The sequence below is a fragment of the Mesoplodon mirus genome (genome assembly GCF_964341445.2).
Source record: "Mesoplodon mirus genome assembly, chromosome: 8".
NCBI lineage: Eukaryota > Metazoa > Chordata > Mammalia > Artiodactyla > Ziphiidae > Mesoplodon > Mesoplodon mirus.
This window is the reverse complement of record NC_138984.1, coordinates 45,410,063-45,438,031: the sequence shown is the minus strand read 5'-3', so window position 1 is coordinate 45,438,031 and position 27,969 is coordinate 45,410,063. Positions and strand designations below refer to the sequence as shown.

At 39.7% G+C, this 27,969-nt stretch overlaps 1 protein-coding gene across 1 annotated transcript in view; it reads left to right on the top strand.

Annotated features, from left to right (window-relative positions):
* Positions 1-27,969, top strand: part of ANKAR (ankyrin and armadillo repeat containing) — a 79,291-nt gene that overhangs the window by 3,342 nt on the left and 47,980 nt on the right. The window contains exons 2-9 of the mRNA XM_082630135.1: positions 3,628-4,263; positions 10,349-10,786; positions 12,332-12,495; positions 13,139-13,242; positions 18,019-18,199; positions 19,328-19,547; positions 20,719-20,754; positions 24,823-25,024. Of these exons, the coding sequence (XP_082486261.1) occupies positions 3,663-4,263; positions 10,349-10,786; positions 12,332-12,495; positions 13,139-13,242; positions 18,019-18,199; positions 19,328-19,547; positions 20,719-20,754; positions 24,823-25,024 (1,946 nt within the window). The 5' untranslated portion in view covers positions 3,628-3,662. The remainder of the gene's footprint in view (positions 1-3,627; positions 4,264-10,348; positions 10,787-12,331; positions 12,496-13,138; positions 13,243-18,018; positions 18,200-19,327; positions 19,548-20,718; positions 20,755-24,822; positions 25,025-27,969) is intronic.

Sequence of the window (27,969 nt, the reverse complement as noted above, 5' to 3'; positions counted from 1 at the left end):
TATTTTAAACTGTGGTATTAACATTGTTTTGAACTCTTACATGGTAATTTCCCACCAGCAACACTAAAAGGCAGCTTGTATTGACTCTTCATGGTGGCTATATCCAGAAATAACTCAATTTGTTACTGTTTTTATTTAACAGATAAGAGAACTAAGGTTTAGAGAAGCTAAACAATTTGTTTGAGGTTCACACTCCTGAGAGACATGTGGTACATCTCTTTAGGCAGCTCACTGTCCCCCTCTGAGAACTTCTGGAGACTATTTTAAATATTCTCCTGTCCCACAGATCTCTAACCTCCCTCTCTTTAACCCATTCTCAGCTCATGACCTCGGCTTTTCACAGAGAAATCAAAGTCATCCAGCTAAGAACTGCTCAGCTTTCCAACACCAAAAGTTCTAACTTACCTGTGTGTGCACTCATCCTTTTCTTCCTTCTTGCCTTTAGAAAGAGAAATATATGCATCCATCCATCAAAAAGGCTGTGCCTCCACCTCTTCTTTGTATCCCAACCCTTCCTGCCTTTCAGGAACCTTACATTCGTCTCTCTAGTATCTTCAGCCTCTTTATAGTATCCTTCGTATAATCATTTAAAATGTTTTAGTCTATACCAATTTAAAATGCACATCCTTGGTCCTACATCTTCCTGTACTTAGCATCTCTTGCCTCCCACCCACACTCACCCTTTCCGCCTTTTCACCTAGTCACTCAACGTCACGCCAACCTGACATCCACCTACAATATTCAGTTGTGACCACCATAACGCAGGGTCACATTTTGGATCTATCCCCAGTTAGGGCTGACAGCCTTTCTGGATCTGGACATACTTTGATTCTTTTAATTATAGTGGGAAAGAAATTTTAGGAATTTACATACGTTGCTCATACTTCATAAGTGCAAACATGCAGCTCTCTTAAAGCAGGCAGTGACTTTTTGACATCTCTTGATCTGGAGAGCAATCACAAATTTATTAATATTCACCACCTCCACAGCAGCTAAGATAGCGACATGGTTGGAATAGGAGAAATTCTGCCTTCAAACAGTGCCCAGAACCCTCCCTGTTGCTAAATTCAGGGAAAAGTTTCAGTTCTCATCTCCCTTGACCTAGAGCAGCATCCAGTGAAGTTGGCCATTCTCTTCTCTTGGCTTCTGTGACCAGTCTTGGCTTTCCTCCTGCTCTCCTGACTGCTCACTTTTTGTATTCTTTCCTGCCTCCACCCTCTCCACCTGACCTTTACATATTAAATTTCTCAGGGCTCCATCCTGGGTTATCAATTATCTATTCTCTCCCGTGGTGATTTCAGCCACTCCCCTGGCTTCATTCACCCTAAGCCTGCCGGAATGTGTACATCTAACCCAAGCTGCCATTTTTAGCTAAGACCTGTATATCTAAGGCACATCTGACATCTCTACTTGGTTCTCTCACAGGTACAACTGAACACTTAATCTTGCCCTGATCCCCCATAGCTCCTGACAGAAATTGAGGTGTCACCTAGATGACCACCTTCTTTTTAAGCTCTGCCACTCTTCGATCTGTTCCCAGTAGGCCATCTCATTATTTCTCAAACCCATCCACCACCTTCCACCACCACTACCACCACTCAAGCCTGCACCTGCCCTCCACTGCCAGCAGTGTAGCGTAAACTCTTAGAATAAAGTTCAAAACCCTTAACTCAGCAGCCTGCATAGTCTGGCCCTCACTTACCTCCTCATCCTATTTTTGTGCCCACATCTCTCTACTTCTCTATGCGGTTTTGTTCAGTTTCTCAAAAATTTCAACTTTCTCCTCAGCTCAGTTCTTCATCACCTGTTGTTCCCTATGCCTGGAAAGCTGCTTCTCCAGCTCTCTGCTTGGATAGCTCTTTCTCATCTATCAGGCTCAGCTTAAAAGATCACTTCCTCAGGGCAGCCTTTCCCATGAAGGTTAGCTTTCCTTCATGTGCTGTCATTACATCTTACATTATGGTACTGTTTAAATGCAGCTGTATGATTATCTGCGTAACTGTAAGCTCCTTGGGGTTTTACAGCTGCCCTTTTCCAGCGTCCCCCAGCGCGGCTTATAACAAGCGTTCCATAAATGTTTGTTGAGTAAAAGAATGATGATGGAGGTGGGATTCTAACTCAGGACTACCTCAGAGCCTGGGGCCCTCGCCTCCGCCGCTCTGTTTCTGTGCTTTCTCGTAGACAAATAGTGAAAGTAGGAAATGACAGAGATGCACCGTTCGCAGAGCCCCAGTCCAGACTGAGTTCTAAAGGGGAGGGGTGGGGGTGGAGTGGGGCATCTACCTTGGAGGAATCTAAGCCGCGGCGAGCATCCCTGGCACCGGCGGGAGGCCCCGCCCTCGGAAGCACAGGAGCGCCCCCTCGCGGCGCGGCCCCGCCGTCCCAGGCCCCGGGTACCAACGGCTTCAGCCCGCGCAGGGGCGGCGGGACTTCAGCAAAGGCCCGGGTTCCCAGTAGAGCCTGGAGGCCGCGTGGGGCTAGCAGGCCTCCCCAGGCCCTCGGCTCAGGAGAACCCCTCCCAGTTCACCCTGCAGCGGCTACCCTCGCCCTCGCCCACGTGGGACTCCTGACGTTGGCTTCGGACCCAACGAGAGACCGGTCATTCAAAACGACCACTGTCCTTGGCCCCGGGAGTACTCCAAGGACCGGCATGGACACAGCTCCCGTCTCCTGGACAAGCAAACTATAATCTCAGAGTTGGTTTCTTCCCTTTCCTTGTCCCTTCCTTTTTCCCGTGTCCAGTGGGCATAGGTCTTGAACTTGAGGATGGACCTGGGATGGTTCTGATTCTGAAGGTGTGAAACCTCAGGCCTATCCTGTAACCTTCCTAGTCTCGTTTCTGCATCTATAAAGTGGGGCTCCCAGCGCCTGTCTCGCCGAGCAGCATCTAACTTTTTCAGAAACAGAACTTCTCTGGCTCCACTCCAACCAACTGGATCGGAAACTCTAGGGTAGGATCCAGCAATCTGTCATAACAAGCCACAGGTGATTTCAACACAGGCTAGATTTTGAGAACCACTATACAGAGGGGCCAATTAAATGAAATAAATATTGTGTATAAAGAGCTGGGCAAATAGTAGATGCTCAATAAATAGTGGTTATGGAAAACCACAAAAAAAAGGAAAAGCCCAAGCATAGATAAAAGAACAGATTGGTGGTTGCCAGAGGCAGGGGGTGAGGTGGGCAAAATGGGTGAAGGGGGTCAAAAGGTACAAACTTCAGTTATAAAATAAGTAAGTCCTGGGGATGTGATGTATAGCATGGCAACTATAGTTGATAATAAAATCTTGAAAGTTCTCATTACAAGAAAAAAAATTCTGTAACGATGTATGGTGATGGATATTAACTACATTTATTATGGTGATCGTTTCAAAATATATACATATATCAAATTATGTTGTACACCTGAAACAAATATAGTGTATGTCATTTGAAAATGTTTTTTTAATTGAAAAAAATTTTTTTAATTTTTAATTGAAAAAGAATTTTTAATTGAAAAAATATAGTGGTTGACCATGAAACAATTAACGTGATAAAGATGAAAGGTACAGATTTATTTCTTGAGAAATTCAGCTTCATTACCATGGTAAATTTTATTGCTTGTCTTTTCCTTTTTATTCATTGCAGAAACTTCAAAAAGGACACACTAGAATTAATTAGAAATGTTAAGATTGCCCAAAAAAGGAGCACCTAGATTTGATCAAATTCAAGATGAAGAAACTTACCTGGAGAATTTAGCAGTACAGAGAAATGCTTCTGCTTTTTTTGAAAAATATGATCGGAGTGAAGTACAAGAGTTGCTGACTACTGCACTAGTTAGCTGGTTGTCTGCCAAAGAAGATGACCACTCTCAACTAGACATCCCGTGTGGAATTATGAGTCAGATAAATAATGTAGCCTTCTCCACTGCAATCCTACTGACTCCTGTAGACCCTACTGCCCTCTTAGACTGTAGAGAAGTCCATCAAATCATAAGGGAATTGGCTGTTGGAATTTATTGCTTAAATCAAATTCCTTCAATCAGTTTAGAAGCTAATTATGATCAGAGTTCTTCTTGTCAATTACCTCCAGCTTATTATGATACCAGAATTGGGCAAATTCTGATCAATATTGACTACATGTTGAAAGCACTATGGCATGGAATATATATGCCCAAAGAAAAACGAGCTAGATTCTCTGAACTGTGGCGTACCATCATGGACATTGATCCAGATGGGAACCCTCAAACAAATAGAGATATTTTTGCAGAGTTTAGTTCAGCAGGTAAGAGAATTTAATTTGTTTTATTTTTATTAGAAGCCTTTTTTTAAATTTAAAAGTAATTTATCTGTGATTCAGTTTTATGTATTGAGCCATGTTTCTTGAAAGAGATTTTTTGAATTACGAAGAATCTATTCAATAATTAATTTTTTTCAATGTCACCTTCTGAAGCTTGGTTAGGACCTGAACCACAGAAGTGTTCATTTGCTATTTACTGTTATCTGTGGCTAGACTTCTGTGAAGTTCAAATGCCTGGGAATAAGATTTGCTTGATGATACTAAGGCAGCCTGACTCACCTGCTATGGGTTGGGTTTCCAGATGTGTTTCAGGCTCTGTAGCTTTTGTGTGTACCAGCAAGCAGTACCATGTCTTGGAGATGGTACCTCTGTGTCTCAAAGACAGTTTAGATAGCTAATAGCTCTCATTTCTATGCAACGTATTCAACTTCTGTTGAGAGCAGACTCCAAGAGTACTGAGTATAGGCAGAAATTCTCCCCCTCTGGGTGAGAATTAGTCTGTGATGTTGGTGGAATCAACAGATGTCACTGGATAGGTGCAGAGTACCTACGATTGGAGGATCACTGGCTTCTAAAAGATTATAGCTGTAACTGGAACCGAAAAATCTTTTCTTGTTGTTCAGGTCCTTGGGGTGATTAGGGTGAAGTAATGCAAAATGCTGCCAGTAATGTCTAGTAAGTTCCATTAATTTCTGCATCCCCTTGACTGGTCTGGTAGTTCCTCTTAAAGGGTACTGATACTTTGGCACATGCAGATACATTGTTGAAGAGAATATGGCATGGTCAAAGTCTTAAAAACATTTGTTAGCGTTTAACCAGAAGTGCTATCATTTGTGGTAGTTTAGGACCTCCAAGGCTAGTTGAGCTCACATAAATAAAATGTATCTAAATTAAGGTGTCATTTTGATGTCAAAGATGATAGAGTAGTTGTTGACTCTTCTATCCTGGAAGTTGTCTAGTAATCTATATTCACTACTCACTGGAAGACAGTAGGGAATATGGCACAAGCCAGATGATGTTTCTGCCTACTTGCATTGGCCAAGATGTGTCTATAAACTAAGCTACACCGTTTGCCCTTCTTGACTGAGATGATGCCAGGAACTTTGTGAAGATCTGAGCTCCATGGAGGTTAAGGATCAGCACGATTGGATGGTGGGTTTTAACAACGTTAGAGTTTTGACAATTCTGACAAAAATTGGCTTGGCCTTTCTTCCCTTTTTACAAAGATTACTTTGAGACTCTCATCAGAAAGGAGGTGGGACTAATGAACCATCGTTCCAATCTGGCATGTGTCAAGCAAAGCAAAAGCCAGAGCTGACAGATTGACTGGTAAAGAAACAATGAGCCCTTTTTAGATCCAGATACCTAGGTGGGAACTCCATTACACAAGTCAAATTCTGGAGAGTAATCAGGGTTAGAGGTGCACATTGAGGATTCAGTCGTCATTCATATGTTAAAGCCACAAGAGCCTTTGGATCATCCAGTGAGAACATCAGTAGTAAGAAGAGAGATGGCCAGGGCAGGAGGGAGCATGTGTCCTGTTTTGTATCTGCAGACAAAGGGCTCCTACTTAGTTGATGATAAAAATCAGTTATATCAAGCAACTTTGTGGCCCGACATCTGGTCTATTGAATCTAGCTGTCTGTCATGTCTGAGGCCACCCTCTATGAGTGGCACCTCACAGTGGTGCTCCTGGTTGAGAAGATCAGAGACACACAGAGACATTCGAATCAAGCTGTAGGTGGAGTTGGGGAGCACCCAGAGACTAACGTTATCTGTCTTCCATGGCTTACGTTTTCAGGGGTGACATTCAAAATAATTAACCACCAGCACAGCATGAGCACTGACCCATCAGAACAGACATCAGCAATAATGCTGGAACAGTATCTCAGAGACCTTGTGCTTGTCATATGTACCCTTTGCAGGATCATGGAGCTTTCTAGGCTATCCCAGGGATGGGAGGCATTCAAAGAGCTCAGGGTTATAGCAATTTAATTTACCACACAATATGGAAGATTTCAATATTTTAACAATGTGGCCATATTGATACGTAACTAAATATCAGTCCCAGACATTTCGACTTAATTCTCCTTTTCTGGATGGGAATTCATGTCTTGACTGTTACGATTCTACCACTAAAATATCTCAAAATCATCCACTTTGCTTTATCTCAACTACAACACCCTGATACAGAGCACTCTTTTCTCTAGCCTTACATACTGCAGCTGCCTTCTGGCTGCTCGCTCTGTAATCCCTTTTTCACTGAATGTGAATGAGGCTGGAAACCTTTCAGAGCCAGTCACTCTACCACCATGTGCCTTGGGAAAAGTGCTGTGTATGTTACACTAAAGCGCTTTGTAATATTGGCTGCCGGACAATCAAAGAAGAGCATCATATGGGGATAGAGATTTTTTTCTCCCTCCACCACACTTCAGGAGTCTGCTGAAGAACCAGCGGCATCAATATGCTTCAGGCACTGTAACAAAGGTATAGTGCAAACAGTTGTAAATGACCAGGCAGCAGACACTTGAGGTGTGCTGGGGCAGAGTTTTCAGGGGGAAACTCCCAGAGGCAGCAGCAGGAATAGGTACAGGTTCCCCATCATGCACCACATCTGGAGCATCACTATGAGATCCTGCAGGGCCAAGCATCAGATTCCGGGAAAGGGACCTGGACTTCTAGAAGGTGGGGCTTTTATGCTGCATGCTTAAGTATATACAGGGTCAGACACCAGCATACAAGTGCAAAGTGTATTAGCCTAGGTTACCCCCCAAATTAGGGCCTGAAATGAGGGCTTAAGTCTGAGTAGTTTATGTGAAATGACTCCAAGGAACAGGAGTGAGGGACAGGAAAAGTGAATAGAAAAGGAGGAGTCATCAATCCAAGGACAATGCTGTTGAGCTTTCATCACCTGAATAATTAGGGCCGGTTTTGCTGGGACTCTGTGGGGAGTCACACAGAATACGCTTCAGGATTGTCAGCCCGAGGGATGGAAGAGGACAGCATATTTTCCCTGACTTCTCTCCTTCATTAGTCAAAGGTTCCATGAGAGTTAACTCCCTCGTGCAGACTTGTTCATCCATCAGAATGGTGGAATGGGTTCCGTCAGGAGTCCACCACAGCAGTGGCAGAGAAACCCCAGGGCAAAAGTAAGGGCCACATGGTGCAGTCAGGTTACATCTGTGTGGAGCTGGTCCATGCAATGACAGCTAGAGTGAAAAATACTGTCTGGGAGGAAGTGAGGTAGGGAACAAAAGGTGTCTGATATAGAGTGTGATTTATGGAAATGTGGCTGTAACCCTGTGCTCTCAGCTTAGACCTTGTAGTTGCCGCTGTATTGTGGCAAGACAGTGGCGAGACTTGCTATTTCATCTTTTCACGTTTGGGGAAACAGCACCTCCTCTCTTGACTTCGAGACTGGGTTCAAACCTTGTAACTGACCATGTGATAGCCTTAAACACTGTGCTACAGTGAATTTCCGAGGAACTCTGCGGGAGGCCAGCTATTTTTGTGGGAGGGAAGACTGCTGTGAATCACTGAGGCCGAGTTAAACTTCACCTCTTTAATACCTTTGCACTGTATAAAACCACCAGCAAACACCACCTTTAAAAAAGCGGTAGCAACAGCAGTGGAGAATCGAGCACTCCAAAAATCTGGTCATATTATCCAGTTTGCTGAGAAGGGATACTCATTAGGGCAGGTCCCTTGATCTGATGACCTTCTTTAAAACCAAAAGCTGGTAAACTGAATTTTTTTTTTATGCCTCTGCTCATTCCTTGTCCTTTATCTGGAATGCCTTTCTCTCTCACCCCACTCTTCTGCATTCTTCCCCAGGTTATTGCTACTCATTTTTCGAGACCTGATTCGGACACAGCCTCCTCTATTCTGTACACATTGTACCATTTTGTATTGAAATTATTGGTTTCATCTCTGTCTTCCTTAATAGATTTTCTGTGCTTGAGAGCTTGAGAGCACAGAAAAGTATGCCTTTTTTGTCTTTAAATTCTCATCACATCTACAGTGCTTGGCACGTAGTAAATTTCAATACATGTAGAAATTAAATGGTTAACAGTGTAAGAGAAAAGGAACGAAACTCTCGGGTTTTTAGTTTGAGGAGCTGATAGATAAATAGTGCTTTTAACTGTGATAGGGAATGAAAGAAAAGCAGATTTGAGGGAGAGGAAAGGTGGATTTTGTTCGGGAGTGCCTCTAGGACATTCAAGTAAAGATATGTATTAGACATGGAGAAAGAATCTGGAGTTAGGAGCAAAGCCAGGGCAGGAGAGACTATTAAAAGAAATTAGCATAGAGGTTAAAACGACGGAATCTTGTATTTCTCCCCTTCCCCCCACCCCGCCTTCCAAATTTAGTTATATCCAATTTTTAGTTAAGTCCTCTCTCGTTTTTTACTTCATAATGACTTTGTATCATCCCAGCTGATTTGCATAACATGCTATGATCACATTTCCTTTCATTAATAACTTCAAGTTTTTTGTGACATGAACAATTGTGCATTCTTTAAGAAATTCGCTTAGTTTTCCATTGTACATGTCAATTCAGCCCCAGACTTTTGAACAGAAATATCGAGCTCCTCTCAGTGAAGTGAAGTATCAGGTGGTGCAGCAGTTCCATTTTCTCCTTAGAGATGTCTCTCTCCACACTTTCACCCTCCTGCTCCCATCTGAGCCGGTAGATTATTTTCTCTAGGCACTTTACTGCTCTTCAACATCCATCCTTCCTCCGCCCCTACTCCGCCTCCCTCCCCCCCCCCCCCCCCCCCCCCCCCGCCAGTCTCGTCTTTCACCTGAGAGGCCTTCCTCACCAGTCTGGTGATCCTTGCTGTTCCATCCTGGTTGAGGGGTGAGGCAGGAGCCCGCTTGCTGACTAGTACACCACACCGTAGAGTGATTAGGAGGAAACCTTGCTGTTTCACTGGGGAGACTTTCCCCAAATACCATATTTGTAGGTCCCTTCTCTTTGATTGGTCTGTTTCCTGCTACATCCTGCTTGGAGGGGGCAATGAGCCTGGCGCCAGAGGAGGGGAATGGTCTGTGGAGCTCCCCATTCCCTTCTAGTTTTTCAGCCTTTCTGCCCTTCTGGGGTGAGAATTGACTTGCTGCATTTTGGCTCCCATCCACTCAAGCCACAAAGTTTTAGAGGAATCAGCAGTGCTCTAGCTTATGTTTAGATCTATTTTAACTGTCAGAAATGCTTAATTTCTTTTTAATCTCAATAATTTATCTTACTAATTCTTTTGCAAAAGGGAGATGAATCATAGTGGCCATCTTAAAAATCCAAGAGTATTCTGGCTTTTTTAATATGTAGACTCGAGGGGAAAAAAAAGGAAAAAGAAAGGGGGGGACGCACATTGATGAATTATTTACACTTTAAGGCACGTATATTACACACTCCACATTTTCTGTGAAGTCTTATTTTACGGTTCTAAGCCGTTTTCTCAAGCTTTGATTAAGGTTATAAATATCTTAAAAAAGATAATTTGACAACAAGAAACAACAATTTAATTTCATCATAAATGGGAAGAAAATGTAATATAAAAATTGTCATTCATAATATAGAGTAAAATCAAGTTTCAGTTCTTGTTTCATCATGATTAGTTGGTAGGAAAGTTATTTATTGTATATGTTTAGCTTCTGTTATCATCAAAAAGAAGAAATATGTAATATAGGAGCTGAAAAAGCAAATATACTTTATGCCCAAGTAAGAAGCTGATTCTCTGCTTAAAGGAAGATCACATTTCTTCTTGTTCTTCCATATTTTCTTTGATTAAAGATGGGACTTATATTATTATGTTTCCATGGTGTTGTATTTCTCCAAAGAGAATGAAAATCAATTCTTTTTAATTCCGCGAGCTTCCATCTTTCTTTACTCTGCTTAGTTACCACGTAACTATCTGCTTTTATTCTTTGACAATTTTACTGGCATTTCATTATCCCTTTGCTGTCATTTCAGTAGAATTTCAAGATGAAACCCTGTCTTCAATCTACTCTGTTTATCCGGAAACCAAGTAAGAAATTTTCACAATCTAAAATCTTTCTTTTTTACTGTGAAGGTTTGATAGATATTACAAAGGATCCAGACTTTGATGGCATCTATGATGAAGACATGAATGAAGATCCAACATATAATCCCAATAGCCCTGAAGAAAAAGCTGTATTTATGAAATATGCTGAAAATATTCTACTAAAGTTGACATTCAGTACCACACAAGTTCAACAGTGTGAAAATGTTTTTATATTTGAAACAGCCTATTGGCTTACTAATGCTGTAAGGTATAATCAGGATTATCTTGACATTTGTACCTACCAGAGATTACAGCAAAGGTTATATCTTCAAAAAAAGATTATTCAAAAACACTTTGAGAAGAAAAAAGAAATCAGGAAAGGGATAGGATACCTAAAATTAATATGTTTTCTGACTCCATTTCTACTGAGTTTAAAAAAGAAGATGAAAGTTCCATATTTAAGTAGTCTGCTTCAGTCTTTTTCAGGTAAGAGTATCACCAAAAATTATATATAAAATGTAGATATATATTGAACTTATATGTAAATTCAATTTTGTTTCTAGTATGTGGGTCCAAGCATGTAACCAAGCTGTAGCCTGTTAAAAATAAAAAGCAAAATGTAATGTCTCCAAAATAATTAAAAATACTTGGTATATTCACACAGTACATGGTATATATTTATATCAATTATAAGGACTGTTGAAATACTTAAAATGAGTTCTGAGAAAATAGGGAAATATGCTATGTTCACGATGGGACAACACTGTATTATATCTCATTCAAATTATAAGTTCAGTGCACTTCTACTCAACATCCCTATTGTGTTTTTCATGAAAGTTTAGAAATTGATTCTGAGATTAATATGGAGCAGTAAAAGATCATGAATGCTCTTACATTTCTGAAAAAAAGATGAAAACATATTAAAAACTTTAGTAATATATTGGTATTATAACAAAGAAATAGACAAATGTAAGAGAATAGAGAGCTAAAATAGGACCATGTTTACATGGAATTTGACAGGAATGCAGAGCAGACTATTCTTCCCACCCAGATTAGCACACAATTTGTGTATTTTCACTGGTGCTCAAACTTGTAGGCTTATTATAGTGGGCTTTCTATTCAGATGGCAAATTTTCAGTAGAAATTTTGCAAGTCATTTAATGAAAATTTGTATCATGAGAATTATGATAGTGAAGATTATAATCCATATCTGTAAACTATTTAAAAATGGACTCACCATAGTGCTCGTCCAGGATGGGGTTGGGGAGAATGTCATGTGTATGGAACTAATATGGTTAAAGAGGATGTTAGCTATATCTGTAATGTCTTATTATTTAAATTATTGGAAACAAATACGACTAAATATTAATAATTAATTTCCAGGTGGTGAGATTAAGGTGTTATATTTTTCTTTGTACTTTTCTAGACCTTTTGCATTTCTCAAAATACATTATATACCTTATATTGATGAAACTATATTCTGCTAACAAGTCAAAATATTGACTAAACCTAATCCTTGCCAGGATTATAGAAAATTATTTTTCAAAGTAAATTTTATATGTGTAGCTTCATTACTTCCCAGAAAAATGGGCTGATTATTTTTGTCATGTGAGAGATACCCACCTTTTTCTTTATAGTGTCTCTCTTTTCCTTAACTAGCTCAGGTAACTTTTGTTTATTTAACGAAAGATTCTCCATGGCACAGAGTTTCAAATCTTTTCTGATAATTGGGAGTAAAATATTAGTCTTGAGCTCATATGTAGTAATCAATAAGTAAAATAATGTTTTGATTATTCTTTTGAAACGTCTGTACAATGAAACTACAAAATAAGACCAAAATGTATGATATAAATATATTTTAATATTTAAAATATACATTAAGAGCATGAATAAATAGACTGTAATTGCCAAGATTTCCATTTCACATAGAATTTTTTCACTTTATGAGAAAGAGAATTTAGACCTCAAAAATATGATTGCCTATATGCTGTTATTCAATTTTTAAACAAAAATTTGTTTTCATTTTTGGAGATGACAAGGTCAAGACAGAGCGAGAATTGCCTCCATTTATTTATGGACGAGATTTTAAATGCCAGAATTTTCACTACAAAGAGGATCAGTATTTTCATGTTCATGGAGGAATTGAATTTGATATCAGCACTCCTTCAATTGAGAATGCTTTGGAAGATTTTAAGGTTTAAGTTATTATTGTTCCTGAAATGGTTTGTCATTTTATCCTATTATCCTTTTATCCTATTCTCCAACCAGAAAGATTCTCTGTTGGTACAGGCACTAGGCAGCTCTCCAAATGATTATCTTCACAACTCACTAATTTCTTCAAATATTACATAACATACATGAGTTAAGTGCAAGTATATCTAAGGTCTTGTGTTAAATGTCAGAGATAAAATGATAAGCTAGGCACAACTATCATCCTTGCAGAATTTACAGACTTCTAATGGACCACATTTGCCCTAGAATAGTTAAGCGAAGAATACAGTAGAGATCCCTGAACATTAACTACATATTCTTCCATTTTTCTCAAAAATTAGTATTAGAACAGAGATCCTCTAGAGTTTGAGAACAAAATTCATCTGAAAAACATAATACATTTCAATTGTCATTGTTTTTCTACCTTCTCCATATTATATTCTTTTTAAAAAATTTTCCTCTCTAATCCAAATTAGGGATTGGATATATTCAGTTATTACCAGGGTCACTTGGGATTTTTTTATTAAAACTTTGTCCTTTACAGGTATAAAATTTCATCTAAAATAAGTTATAATTGTTTAGATTTGTTTAAAGATTTTTTTTTTAGTAACATAACTTGTATTTTAGAACAATTTAGAAAAAATACGGGATTGTGCTGCTAATACATTTGCAGAAGATTCAGGATACAAAGAATATTACTCAATACCAATCATGAAATTAAATGGAAAAAGGTAAGGAACTTTTAGTAATTATTCACAGTAACACAACTTGTTGAAAGCAGAAAACCGGAAAGTGTCAAAATGCAAAGGCTAACTTAAAACCTCAGGATGGAGATCCTAGAACAATAATAACCCCCGTGAATGACTACGGACTCTACAAAGTATTAAATGTTATATTTATTACTTCATACAACTTGATACATTCTGTATCTTTAGACATTGTAATTTGTTCTTACAGTGAACACAGTGGTTAAATGGGGATGGAGGTGGGACTCAAATCCTATGGGCCCACTGAAAAGCAATGGACTCAGCATACACCCCTTTGTTTCCGTAAGGAATATGATTTTAAATCCTCTTCCTCTGCTGGGTCTTGTTAAGCCTGTCATCTCTTAGAGTACCATGCTTCTCTCAGTATTTTTAGGCTCTTTTATGTATGTTCTTGGATTTTCACAGGTTGGAAACTGAAATTTGTAAATAAGGGAAATAGAATGCAGAGGAAACATTTGAGTTGGAGGTAGAGACTTGAGATTTTAAAGCATATTGGAGTTTGTTTTGTTTTTCTTAAAGTCATGGAAGTAGTTGAGAGGCTAGGGCCATGTCAGGAACTCTGGAGAATAGAAACCTTTAAGGGGGGTGGGGAGTCGCAGAGGAGAGAGCAAAAGAGACTGAGAAGGAATGATAGAGGTAGAGGAGAAACGAGAAAGTATGATAGCATGGAAGCCAAACGGGAGAAGTTTTAAAATATGGTAATAGTTAAAAGCATCAAACTCAAGAGAGAAAAAGGCCAAGTTGATTTAAGACTGAAGAAAGCCCTCTAAATTTGACAATGACTTGATAAGAGAAGATGTGGTTATAGAAGGCTATGTGTAATAAGTTGAAGGATAAAGTCAGAGTTCATGGGATGTGAAGAAGTAAAGACAAAGATTATAAATTTCTTTCAAGATGCATGGCAGTGAGGAAAATAAGAGGAATAAGGCAGAGGGAGAAGCAGATAAAAGATGAAAGGTGGATCTTCCCACTGAATACTGCCTGGTTGCACACAAGGTACTAGAGCTAAAGTCAAAGACCATGTGGCTAACGGCCTCCATGATTTTGAAGGGAACTAAGAAGTAGATCTCACTCCTCTGGAATGGACAGTTGGTGTGCATCTCCCTGGAGGAGGAATTTCTGAGGGACCTAGCACCTGTAGACATACTCCATGTACGATTCTTGCCAAGCTGGAGGCTCTTCTAAACAAAAGTTTATTCTCCCAGGTTCTAGTGTCTAGTGGGACATGAATGATCCTGGAAACGCAGGGAAAGAGCTGGAATGAAGGCTGTGCTGGATGAGAAGTTGTGGGTGAAGGAGTATGGTCGGTGTAAGCACCCTGCCATTGCACCCTAAGGGATCCAGTCATATCACTGCAGTGGGATCTCATAGTGGAATTGTTTCTCTAGTTTCTGACGAATGCACAGCATTTGGTTATCAGTGTTGGCCAATTGTAGACGGATGGATTTGAATTTTCAGACTTTCAAAACCAGCATAAGCTTGTTTCCCAGACCCAGCCAGCATGGGGTAAAAGTGAAAACCACAAGAGGAGGAGTAGAATTTTCCTGGCTCCTGAGCCAATTACCAGTGAACCTTCAGTTCCCTATAAAATATACCCCCACAGAATTATTTCTAGAAATCTTGTATGCCCATGGGTCAGCACTCTCAGCTACTATGACATATTTTCAGTCTCCTCCTTTCCTGCCTGGGCTCCCTGTAATGATCCACTGCTGGAACCCCAGAGCCCAACAGCCCCAAGAAGGCAACTCGATACTGATGTCACTGTTGTCTCTGACACTGCTGCTCCTGGTTACAGAGCTGGCATCACCCCTGGGCTGACTCCTCCTAATGTCTGGTAGATAGCACGCATCAAATGTGAGATGTGTTGAAGCCAATTCAATGACATAAAGATAATTTCTTTCCCAATTTTATTGGTTTCAAACAAGTGCTGCCTTGAGCCCCTAACAATTTGGTGCGAAAACAGCTCTTTCAGTCATTTTGCTTACAGTTGTTTCTTTCTATGTAGGGATCTTCTTTCTTTGTTGGTCCTGGACCAGAGAATAATCTGAATGATTGAAAACATACCATCTCAAAATCTCCCCTCTTCTTTGCTTTTAGGGGCACTGTTATTGGGCTGAGCTCATGTATCGTGATGTTCTCTTTGCTCAGAATGATTTACTTCCTAGGAGACTCCCGGTCCCTAATGAAAATAGGATCATTTCCACTTGCCTTCCTGCCCTGCTTGGAAACATCTAAGTCCTAGATTCATTTTTGGCTCAGGTTGTATTCTTCCACCATACCAACATCAAAAAATAGGAGCCACAGTCAGATACCCAGGATTTGGCAGTCCATGAAAGTAGAAGAACTCATGAATTATTAAGATGACAATGATTGGAGAGAATAGATGAGTTGATACTGATACTAAAATATCCTACTTGGGGGAGAGCATACCAGTATCATGATGCTGTTGTGGATGTTAGGAGGCAGGTCAGAAATCAACTTGACGTGACAGTGGAGTATCAGGGAAGTGTGATGTTAGAGGGTCCTACTGCAGTCCCTAAGCTGAGTGCAGATGCCCAGGCAGAAGACTATGGAGGGAGTTGTTTAAAAGTGAGGCTCCGCTAAAGCCCCTGCTGATGCCTACACTTAAAGTTTTGAGTAAGAACAGTGGTGTGTCACTATGCAGTACTTGGATGAGGGCTCACTCAGTGCTGGCCATCTGGGCTTTCTGTGCTTCCAGTAATCATCTCTGTGTGGGCCAGTGATGGCCTAATGCACAGGTTGTGTATCCAACTTTGCAGGGGTGGGGAGGTGGGTCACAAAATTCTGAGGTCAGAGACTTTTTCAGGGGACAGTGATCTTCACCACCAGTTTCTTCTCCAGTTTCTAGGGTAGGACAGCTCCCTGCTGGTTTTGGATGTTTGATTGGTATTGGATGATGAGACCAAATTTCTAAAAGAAATCAGCCTGCCCTCCCTTGGTATTTGTTAAATTCATAAGTTTGTTTCATCGCTTGGGCAGTGATCTGGGAGTACATCACTGAGTACCAGGGCTCCAAATGTAGTCAGCAGCTTCTGATTCCATAGCAATTTCCCACAGCCAGAGCCAGCTCCCTATAGAAGTACATGAAAAGACAGAGGTTTCTGACACTGGGATTCTCTTGGAGCAAGATGATGTAGAGCTGGGCCAGCCAAAGACCAAAGGACATCCTTAGTGTAATCCCTCATGCCTAGATCTATGGACACAGTCTTATGGGACTTGGGGTATCTGTATATGGTGTCCACTCTTATCAGTGTGTATAATACCAAGGAAAGGTGAGCTGTTTTCTTCCAGAAATTTAGTTTAGTCATCCAGTGCAAATCAAGTATCCAGGTCTGATCCATATAGCTCCTTAAGGCCCATTAGCCTATCACCACTAGGATCTGAAAGCCTTCAAATCTGGGTAGGATTCAGAATACCTGCTCCTCAATTTCGGAGGCTGGAGTCTAGTAAGTTAGGCAAGTTCCCACTGATGAAGGTGGACAAAGTGACAAGTCCACCACCTGGCCTGGCACTATACCTGAGAGGTGTGGGTAAAGAAGCCTTTAGTTTATATTCTCATAGTCTGGTTTCCTTTGGGGGAAGAAGATGGTGGATATGAAGAATGATAGCCTCAAATAAATGCTAACGGTTCCTCAAATATGTCTCCATCTATGCAGAGGTCTGTTATATTCAGAAAACTGGGATTGAAGTAAAGGTCAAAGAAGAGAAGGTATTAGCCCCTGATCGGTTCATAATAGAGTGTTTTCCTAAGATCTTCCTTTAACTGATCCATGGGGCCCCGTGATTCCACCTCAGCCTCTGGGCAAGGAGTTTCCTTAGCATAGAGAGTCACCGACTCACTTTCCTGGAAATTAGCACAATGGAAAAAACTTCTCAGCATCCTTAGGAGAACTAATAGTCCCTGAGCAGCAAAGTGAAGAGCCATGGAAGGGGGTTACCACTGTCAAGAATACTGTTTTTACAGCAATCAGTAGTTGCCTTTAGAGGAGAAACCCAGGTAACATTAAGAGGCTTCCCACTGGCAGAGGTGGGGACAGCAGCTGAGACACTCACCACTGAAATCTGGCAATGGGGAAAGGTAACTCGTGGCAGAAGTGGAGGAAGGCCACCATTTTCTTTTACCTGTGATGATAAGCAACCCCAGGGAACAGAGCCACTCAAGATGTTGTCATTTTTTCATTCCAGAGTGAGAGGGGACTGGGCCTATTGCCTACCTATGATTCAAGGACCTGGTGGGTTGGGGTTTCTCTAGCCCACTGTGCAGTGAGTAAAAGTCAAGCAGCCATTACCCAAAACATCATTCCAAATCAGATTCACGATACACTCTTGAGAAACCAAATGTAGACATAACTAGATTAAAGGAATTAAAAAGTAAATTTGTAAGAGGAGATTAAGCAGATGGTTAGAAGGTAAACCTAGAAATCTTTCAACCAGAGTTAGGACTTCTGGTGACTTTTAGGCAGTGCCCCTAGTCAGTGGTATAGGAAAGACAGAGTCAATTAAAAAGGTCAGTATGGAGAAGATACTTGTTCTAAAAGACCTGATTAATAACAGTTGATAACCATGTCATTAAAATACCATCAAGTACACTTTAAACTATTTATATTTGTTATAGAAAATTGTAATTGTTATAGAAAAAGTTTTGCCGGCATAGAAAAAAAGTAACAAATAACTTCCAAGTCAGAAAGACTTAAATTGTTTTCTTTATTTTTTTAATAGCTACTATGTGATCAGTTTTGAACTTGAAACTTTCTATCAGCAACTATATAAGACACAGTGGTGGGGAGCCATAAATGAAATAGTGAACAATCTGAGACTGAAAAGACTTCCACTGACAGATGCTCAATTGCATGAACAATTTAAGAAAAAATTTGGTTTCAAAAAAGCTATGAAATGCAAGGTATTTCAGTGATTACAACATAATTTAGTGTAAGAAATTATGAATAAGTATATGTCTCAAATTTTTATCATAGGGTTAAATAAAGTCTTCAATATGCAATTAAGATTCCACATTTTAGCAGTTGAAAAGCTCCACAATTCTGGATTACAAACTTCTGGCCAGGTTACAAAACAACCTGTTTATGAATGGAATTGTGATTAATCTTAATAACAGCTAAATATCTATTGAGTGCTTATTTTGTATGCCAGACATACAAATACTATAAATTCTTTAAACAAATTCTTTCAAGACACTGGTACTATTGTTATCAATCCTATTTTACAAATGAGAAATTTGACATGCAGCGAGTTAAGGATCTTTCCCAAATCACACAGCTAGTAAATTGCAAAGGCAGGCTTCAGTCGTGGGGACTAAATCGAAGGAGCAAACCTGGCATCCTGAATCAAACCTCTGTATCTGCTTCAATATGCCTTGACTGACAGCTTTTGGAACTGATAAATTAAGTGGTGAGCTCACCAGTTTCAAAGGATACATTGACATTTACTTACCATTTATTTGTTTTAATGTCCACAAATTTTAAGCTTTGATAAACTATTAGTTTAATTTAAAAATATTATTGCAAAGCAATTATAAGCCAATAAAGATGTTAAAAAAAAAAAGAGTAGTCAGAACATCTAAAAGAAGAGTGTAACATTTTCACCTCTCCACTTTGAGACATAGAGCAAAGAAGACAAACTGTATTCCTATAGCTATATATTTCAAGTCTCTAGACTTCTAAATTAGATTGTTCTTAAATCAGAGGAGGAATTTGATGTCCATTTGCTTTTTAAATATTTCAGAAAGATACTTGTTTCCTTGTTTTAATTGTCTCTAGAGAAGCAAGATCTACAACTTCTCCCTTAAAAAAAGGATGGGAAAAAAAAAAACTTCCCCAAAATATTTTTTAAAGTTCTCAATGTTTCTTTATAGCTCTAACAACTTCCTTGCCCACAGATCTTGTGAAAATTCTACTGTAATTGCACACCAATCATGTGATTATATTAATATATTTCATTGTACTTTTCTTCCTTTAACTAAACTTTAGGTGTATTTTGAAAAAACTAATTCTGGCCTTCCTAATAATTTTAGAGTATCCCATTTGGTATGAAGTCTGCTGTTGAAAGAGGATTATCTGCTGTTTTCCATACATTTAGCCGTAAAACTTCAAGTTCGACGATCAATGTTTCAGATGAGGCAGGTTATGCTATTTTCCATCAAGCTGCTCTACACAACAGAGTTCCAATCATATGTCAACTGTGCAATGCCAACTTCAATGTCAACCAGAGATGCTTTATTATACTTAGCCAAGGTACTATAAAGTTTTTAAATCTTAAAATGTTTTTCTTTTACTTACCCCTATTCGGCATTAGGAATGCATGTTGATTTTAGCACAAGGTTAAAATTTAGTATTGGAACCTAGAGTAGAGTTGAGGTTTTTGTTTCACTTATCTCAGAGAGGCTCCTTTTAGTTCTCTAAGTATCACTTGTTGCTCCCTTATGTAGTAAATATTATTTATTTGTTTATTGTGTTTCCCTCATTTGAATATAAGCTCCATGAAGGGCAAGGATTTGGTTTAGTTTGTTTGCCATCGTATCCTAGTGCCCAGAAGAAAACCTGGCATTGGTAGGTGCTTGAGAAATATTTGTTGAATGAATGACATGATGGATGAATTCAAGGTAGCCTTTGATAATCACTGACATAATTAATATACAGTGATGTACTGTAGAAATTCTGAGAAAAGGGAGATAAATAGAGATCCCAGCAGAACATCCATTTCTTATCCCAGGCTCTTAACCAGGTAATAGTTTCTTCATACTACATAAACTTATATTTAATAACAAAAAATTCCTCTATAATCATAATTTTAGGATTAATGACCCCTTTAAGGATAACCTGGTTTAAACTTTGAAAAGCAAATTTTCTTGATTATTATTGTAGATATACATACATATTTATATGTTCATTGGAATAAATTTAACCAGTATAAAAATAATAAAATTGAAAATAAAGTGGAAGCCCTCCACAACTGAAGAGGGAAATAAAATGTTGAGAATAGCTGATGCAATAACATTGGCAATAAGAAATGGCAATTTTATATTTTAACTTGCTGCCTTAAGAGGTTGTGTTAAAGTTTCACACCAACACAAAATGTGCTGCTTTAATCCTATTGACTACTGATAAATTTCATACTCTATCGGTATAATTAAAATGTTTGGGTATTAAGATGCTTCTGTTACTTAATTAAAATATTCAATACACAATGAACTTAGTTAAAATAGAGCAAAATTCAGTCAAAATGCAATGGGTGGCCTGTTATTTAAAAGATGTGTTTTATTTTAAGTGTTTTTGGTGTAAAAAAACCATTGGTAATTAAAGTTTCTCATTCATCCTGTGACTACACAGATTTCCACTTGCTAAGAACTGAGTAGAGTTTGCATATTAATAATCATACTTCTATGTGTATTCCCTTTTAAAACAGAGTCATCAAAACTAGACATGAAAAAAGAAAGAAATGGTAAGACATAAGTAAAATGCTTGGTGCATTTTTAAAATTTTATACATTAAAACTTTTCTTGTAGTATATAATCTTCAAAATGCTGTCACCTGAGAATAACACAAAATGATTTTTATATACATTTTGAGTATACATTTTTTCTACCCATTATTATTTATTCATCTTTTTCTTAAGTTTTGGGGGGGATGGTTCTCTTTTTTTTTAACCTTGGAATTTGCAAATTATCTCTAATTATTTTTGTAAAATCAGGCCCCAATGTGGGTTTTATGCCTAAAAAAAGAGCAGTTAATATTATTTAGATATGCTGCCATCTAGTGACATTAACAATCTATGAGGTCTGAGGAATGAGTCATTCTTGCTGAGGTGAGAGACTTGACCTAAGTATTGTGTGTGATGAAAACAGAAAAAAATTTAAAGGATACACCTTCTATATCTATATCTAAAAGGCTATACCTTCATACTCCATATAGGCTAATTCAAGGAGGGTTTATTTTTAAAGAAACCATTTGCAAAGACCTGAATTTTGTAAGGGAGGGCAATAGTTATGCAAACCAGCCACCTTCCATTGGTGGAAGAACAGCTAACGTGAGATGACCAGAGATGATAAGTATCCTGACCTCATCATCCTCCTTCTCCAGTCTCCTGCCTGGGCTCCCCATTGGCAGTTACTGACAAGAAGCCAAAGGACAGGGGTTGCAAAATCTGCAGAGGCAGAGAGCAGGGAGGGTCTTAGAGGGAGGTGAGTGGGCCTGGAGGGGGAAAAGAAAGCTTATCTACAGGCCCACCTACCCTGTAGGAATTTGCAATTGAGTAACAATAGTACACCTCCTGCATTATTGCTCTATTTTTTCCCTTTTTCTTTTCTAAATATTACTTATGGCTACCTTGTATAATATTATTTATTTGTTTATTGTGGCTTCCTCAATTGAATATAAGGTCCATAAGGGCAAGGATTTGGTTTACTCTGCCATAGTGTCCTAGTGCCCAGGAGAAAGCCTGGCATTAATAGGTAGTTGGGAATAGTTGCTGTGTGAATGCATGATGGATGAATGCAGGGTAGCATTTCATAATCACTGGCATTATTAATATACAGTGATGTACTATAGAAGTTCAGGGAAAATTCAGGGAAAAGAGAAGAATGGCTTTCAGGTCCCATTAGAGCATCTGTTCTTTAGACCAAGGTTCTTTCTCTACCCGAGAATAATTTCTTCAGACTACATAAACCCCTCCAGAACTTCCATGATTCGAGCATGACTAGGACAGTGTTTCTCAGCCTCAGCACTACTGACGTTCGGGCTTGATAAGTCTTTGCTGTAGGGGCTATCCTATGCACTGTAAAATGTTTAGTAGCAGCCGTGGCCTCTACCCACTAAATGCCAGTAGCAACACCTACCCCAAATGTGACAACCAAAATATCAGACATTTCATATGTCAAGGGGAGACATCTCGTCCCACTATTATTGGATAAACTTTCAAGTATGTAGGAATCACACAGGTATCTTGTTAAATGCAGACTGATTCAGAGGGCTGGCTTAGAGCTGAGATCCTGCATTACTATTAAACACACTTTAAAGGAGTAAGAGGGGGTGCTGTAAGAATAGTATTCCTGCCCCTGGGTTGTGATGAAATATTTTTTGAAGGAAGGTAGAGAAGAGAAGGAGAGGGTCAGTGGGGAGGTTAGCATTGTTTAAAACAAACAACCAACCAAACCAAACCGAACAAACAAACTTCAGTTCATTTTGATATGTTTCTCCTGCTGAGCTAATTGTGTTTCATTGATTGAAATGAACCAAAATGTTCTGTAGTCCTTTGATTAGGTCTCAGTCTTTTGGGGAACTTGTGCTCCTGAACCATGAACTTCAACTTGCTTCTCAGTCCCTGCCTGCCCCTTAGGTGGATCAGGATGGCTGAAGGGGACTGTAATTGGGTACTTCCCTTCCCCCAGGCAGGTTAGGCTCTGATAAAACCTCAGCAGGTTAGGCTCTGGTAAAATAGTTTCTCCTGAGGACCGACTGGCCTTGTTAAGAAAAATAGGATGCTTTGGTGTATTTCCAAATGGTTCCTTTCCCCTTTCCCCTGCTGGAAGCACAAGGGGGTATTTCTTCAGTATTAACTGTGAGGACCTGGTCGAGGTCCTGGAGATAAAACTCTCTAGAGCATGGGGGCCTCTTATGACTGGGTCCCCTGGAGTTTCTGACTATCAGACTTGTCCACACTGAGCCACCAGCAATTTGTCAATTACACTCAGGTTTTCTGACCCTGCCACTGGTTCCTATAGAGGTTTCTGCTCTTGAATTTCTGCTCCAGTAAGTTGTGATTCTCTGTATCTGCCTGTCTATCTCTCTAGTTTTGGGAGCAGCATTTTTGCCATGTGACCTCACTTCTCTAATGGATCTGAAAAGAGTTGTTCATTTTGTTCAAGTTTTTACTTTTAGGATGGATTGGGGACTTTTAAGCTCCTTACATGCCAGACCAGAAGCTGGAAGACTAAGCAGTAATTTTAAATAAATAGATTTGGGTCAGATGTTATAGATTATCAAAGGCTATGATATAGAGCTTAGACTGCTAAGGCAGGCAGGAGGCCATTGGAATTTTCTGAGTTGGGAGGAAAACAGTGCTTCACTGAGGAAATACCATTTTGGCTGATGAATAAGTAAGACTTAGGTAGACCCCAGTCAGAGAAGTGTTGTTTGGGAGAAGGAAGCTTTCAGACAGCAGAAATAGCCCAGGGTGACCGGATAATTCATCATCCAAATCAGGGAGTTTGAAAATAGAAGGGCAGTATGAATAATTATACTGGGGCAACAGGCATAGACCAGTACTTTCCTGGACGGTCGGTCACCCTACATTTGAGGAGCTACAAGAAGGCCCAAATAAAGAGAACAAGGTGTGTATGTTGCCTTTCTTCTTTCTTTCTTTCTTTTTCTTTCTTCCTTCCTTCCTTCCTCCCTTCCTTCCTTCCTTCCTTCCTTTTCCTTTTTGGAGGGGGGATGGTTCAGGTTAAGTTGGAGCCAGTGCATCCTTTTGCTGTACTGATGATCAGGTGGCCTCAAGAAGTCACGAAAGAGTTTTAAACAAGGAGGTAAAAAGATCGGATTTACATTTTGAAAAAGTGTATTGGGAAGGGCAAGAACAAGGTGGGGATATCAGTTTGGAGATGATTATGGCCTTAAGTAGGGCGGTGATGGCGGTAAAGATTACGTTCTAGAGATATTTAGGCCTGGTGATGGGGACTGGTTATGAAGATGAAATGAGAGGGGTCCTTCAGGTTCCTGGTTTGTAGAACTGGCTGGACGATGACATCCTTCACTGAATTAGGGGGCGATGAAAGAGGAAAAGACAGGAGTTCCATTTTGAATATGACAAGTTTGAAGTGGTGTGTGGAGATGCCTAGTGAGATGATAGATCTGGAGTTTGGGGAAGAAATCAGACCTAGAGACATAATGCTGGGGGTCATCAACTTATAGATCTGTAAATGAAGCCATTGAGAAGATAAAAGTCTTAAGGCTCATTTAGATATCAGGACAATGAAAAGGTCCCAAAGGAGACTGCAAATAAGTATCCAGAGATGTTGGAGAAAAATAAGAGTGTCTCATATCACAAAAGCCAAGGGAAGAAACCTTTTTAAAACGGAAGAAGTGTTCAACTTGAGAAGTAAGATGAGACTTGAAAAACACCCACTGGATTTAGTGACATAGAAGCCTTTTATGAGCATATTTTTTTCAATTTTAAAGAACCTTATCTCCTACTACAAAACATTTGAATAAAATGGAAAATAATTTAAACAAGAAATAGTTTATTTTATGACTGTTATACATTGACTTAATTTTTCAAATATTTAATATTTTCAGTGTTATTTATTCTTCTTAACTTATAAAGAAGTATTTATTTTTAATGGTCAGACATCCTGAGTTAAATAAAGTATGGAGTTGCCTAAGTAAATCCTTTTAGTGATCTTCCTGGAGCTTTTATATCACAATACTAAGCTCTGTGGTCAGACATTAAAAAGGCATGTTTTTCAGAAATGTTAGCTCTTTGACCATTGAAGTAATTGTCCATCGTTTCTAGGTCCAACACCTCTACACCTGGCAGCACAGGCTTGTTCACTGGAAACAACCACCTGTCTACTTTACTTCAAAGCTGATTACACACTTTCTGAAAAAAGAGGCTGGATGCCAATTCACTTTGCTGCTTTCTATGACAATATCTGCATCATAATTGTTCTCTGTAGGAAGGATCCTAGTTTACTAGAAGCTGAGGCAACAGCTGAGTAAGTTATTAAGCATTTGTAAAAATATAAATTTCTGCTTTCATGGCTTGCCCCAAACACTGACACTAAAAGGACTGGTTGTTATGATTGATCTGAAAGGCTATGTTGGGCTTACTCTGCTCTCCTTTCTAGTCACTGTCTTCTCCTACCACTTATGTTTAGAATTTATAAAAATGGGAACTTCTATTAACCTATGCCTATTTTCTGGAAGAATAAGGAGTAAGCCCTAGGAAGTTTTTCCTAACCTTTTCCTAAAGGTGTGGTTCTACAGATTAGTTTATCAGGTTAACTACTGATACTTAGTGTCCTGGAAGAAGCATGAGACAAGGGAGGAGAAAGTTGTTCTAAATTGGACCTTATACAACCAGGAGGCAGCCTGAGGGCTCCAGACCAAGGTGGATAGACAGTGGACAGTAGGAGAAATACCTAGTTGTATCCAGAATAGAAAGACATTAAAAAAAAGAAAATAACTTTGCAATAGGGAAACATCCCAAACGGTATTCTGTTTCACAATTTAGCAACCTTTAGGGTGGAGGTAAACCTTCTCCTGAGGGTACATTCTTGGCTAGTAATCTAAATACCAGGTTATTATTTTGGTTTAGGCATAGTTTCAGATATTTTGGGGTCTTCAAATAACTTGTCGATTATTATTCAGTGTAGAAATAAATCCTCCCTAGGTTGGGGCAGAGATGTGTGTGGAAAAGCTTTCGGGAAACCAGGGTCTCTGGCTAATAGATTGTCTGGCAAATGGATTCTGGAAAGAGCCATGGAATGTGGAGACCTGAGTTCAGTTCCTAGTTCTGTCATATTTTGACAATGTGTCTTTGAGCAGAAGGGAGCTAAAAGACTGGGTGGATTGTAAAAGGTCAAGCAATTGAAAATCAGAGGTAGAAGTAAGAAGCTATCTGTGAACTTAAGGAAGAAGCAAAGGATTCGTAGAGAAGACAGTTACCAAGGTTGAGATCTATGTGGAGCCAATGAGGAGTGTGACCAGGCTGGTGCGTATGAATGTGGAGCACAAATGAAGGTATGACAAGGACCTGAGAGATCAGGACACAGATGGTAGCTAGCATGGGTGCTGAATAGAAGGAGGCATGTTGGCGAGGCAGCCAATACATGAGCTAGACTGGCGGAAGAGGACCCAGTTGGCAGGGGGCAGTGGCAGTGTGGAACTGGAAAGGGTCATAATATAACTTGCTAACATATTTTTCAAGTGAGGAATATCAGAGTGATGATGTTAGAAGTCAAAGTTATCTTTTTTTTTAAAATCACACATTCTAGTGGCGATATTCCAATGTATGATTTTTATTTTTTTAAGAAGATGTTAGGGCTAGGAGTTTATTAATTAATTAACTAATTTTTGCTGTGTTGGGTCTTCGTTTCTGTGCGAGGGCTTTCTCTAGTTGTGGCAAGCGGGGGCCACTCTTCATTGCAGTGCGCGGGCCTCTCACTATCGCGGCCTCTCCTGTTGCGGAGCACAGACTCCAGACGCGCAGGCTCAGTAGTTGTGGCTCCTGGGCCTAGCCGCTCCGCGGCATGTGGGATCTTCCCGGACCGGGGCATGAACCCGTGTCCCCTGCATCAGCAGGCGGACTCTCAACCACTGCGCCACCAGGGAAGCCCCAGAGTTATCTTTATTCCTACCACTGAGTAGGCGAAAGACAGAAACAGGAGGAGAACACTCCTGTTAGAGTAGAAAAGGGAGAAAATGAAGAGATGTTTACTTGTAAAGGATGAGTTTCTCCTGGGCCCAGGAAAAAGAGGAGAAGCTTGGGGCCAGCTGGATATTGGTGAGCGTGCAAGGACAGGCAGCAAGAGAAAAGGGCTTCATGAAGAGAAGAAGGCATGGGTATAAGGATAAAAAATAAAAGTAATGTTTGAGGCAATGTGATGTGAAAAAAAGGCAGGGGGACTATGTATGAAGACTGTGCTAATGAGCACCTTATTCACCCCTTACACCAAAACTGTCAGCTGATTTTTGTTACTCATAATTTTACCGACAAGAAAGTAACCCAAGTTGCTTAAGGTGACATTGCTAGTCAGTAGACCTGTTAGTTAAGATATAGTTGAAGTTGCTGTGACAAAGCAAGCCCCAAATACCTGTAGTTTATAAAAGATAAACGTAGTTCTTTTTCATGAAGTCTGGGTTGGTGGTCGAGGGCTGGCATAATGATTTGGCAATATGAGAGACCCAGACGTCCTCTTGTTGCTTCTTCACATGTGGTTTCCATATCCTGGTACAAAATGGCAACTCCGGCTTTCATTATTATGCCTGCATTCTAGCCATGAGAAGAAAGAGAGAGGAAAAGTAATGACACACTCCATTTCTCTTTAGGGAATTGCCCAGGTAACTTCTACTAACATCACACAGGTCAAACTCAGTCATGTGGTCATACCTACCTATACGAGGAGGTAGGAAATGTAGCATTTGGCTGGACTGCCATGTGCCCAACCAAAAACTCTTCACCATCTAAAAAGCAGATAGTGGGTTTTTGAGAAAAACTGTTAGTTTCTGCCACACTGAGGAAGCTAGGATTTGAGAAGTGGACATGACTTGTAAAGAATGGGTTAGCAACCGCATAGCACAGGGAGATCAGCTCGGTGCTTTGTGACCACCTAGAGGGGTGGAATAGGGAGGGTGGGAGGGAGATGCAAGAGGGAGGAGATATGGGGATATATGTAAATGTATAGCTGATTCACTATGTTATAAAGCAGAAACTAACACACCATTGTAAAGCAATTATACTTCAATAAGATGTTAAAAAGTAATAACAAAAAAAAAAAAGAAATGGGCTGGAGCACTACCTGAGCCTCAGTTTCATCATTTGTAAAATGGGCTGATAATACTTGCCTTGCTTCACTTGCTTCACTCATAGAATTGTAGGGAGCCAATGAGATAGTATAGTCTAGGAACTCTATACATTATCAACTTCCAAACAAATTGT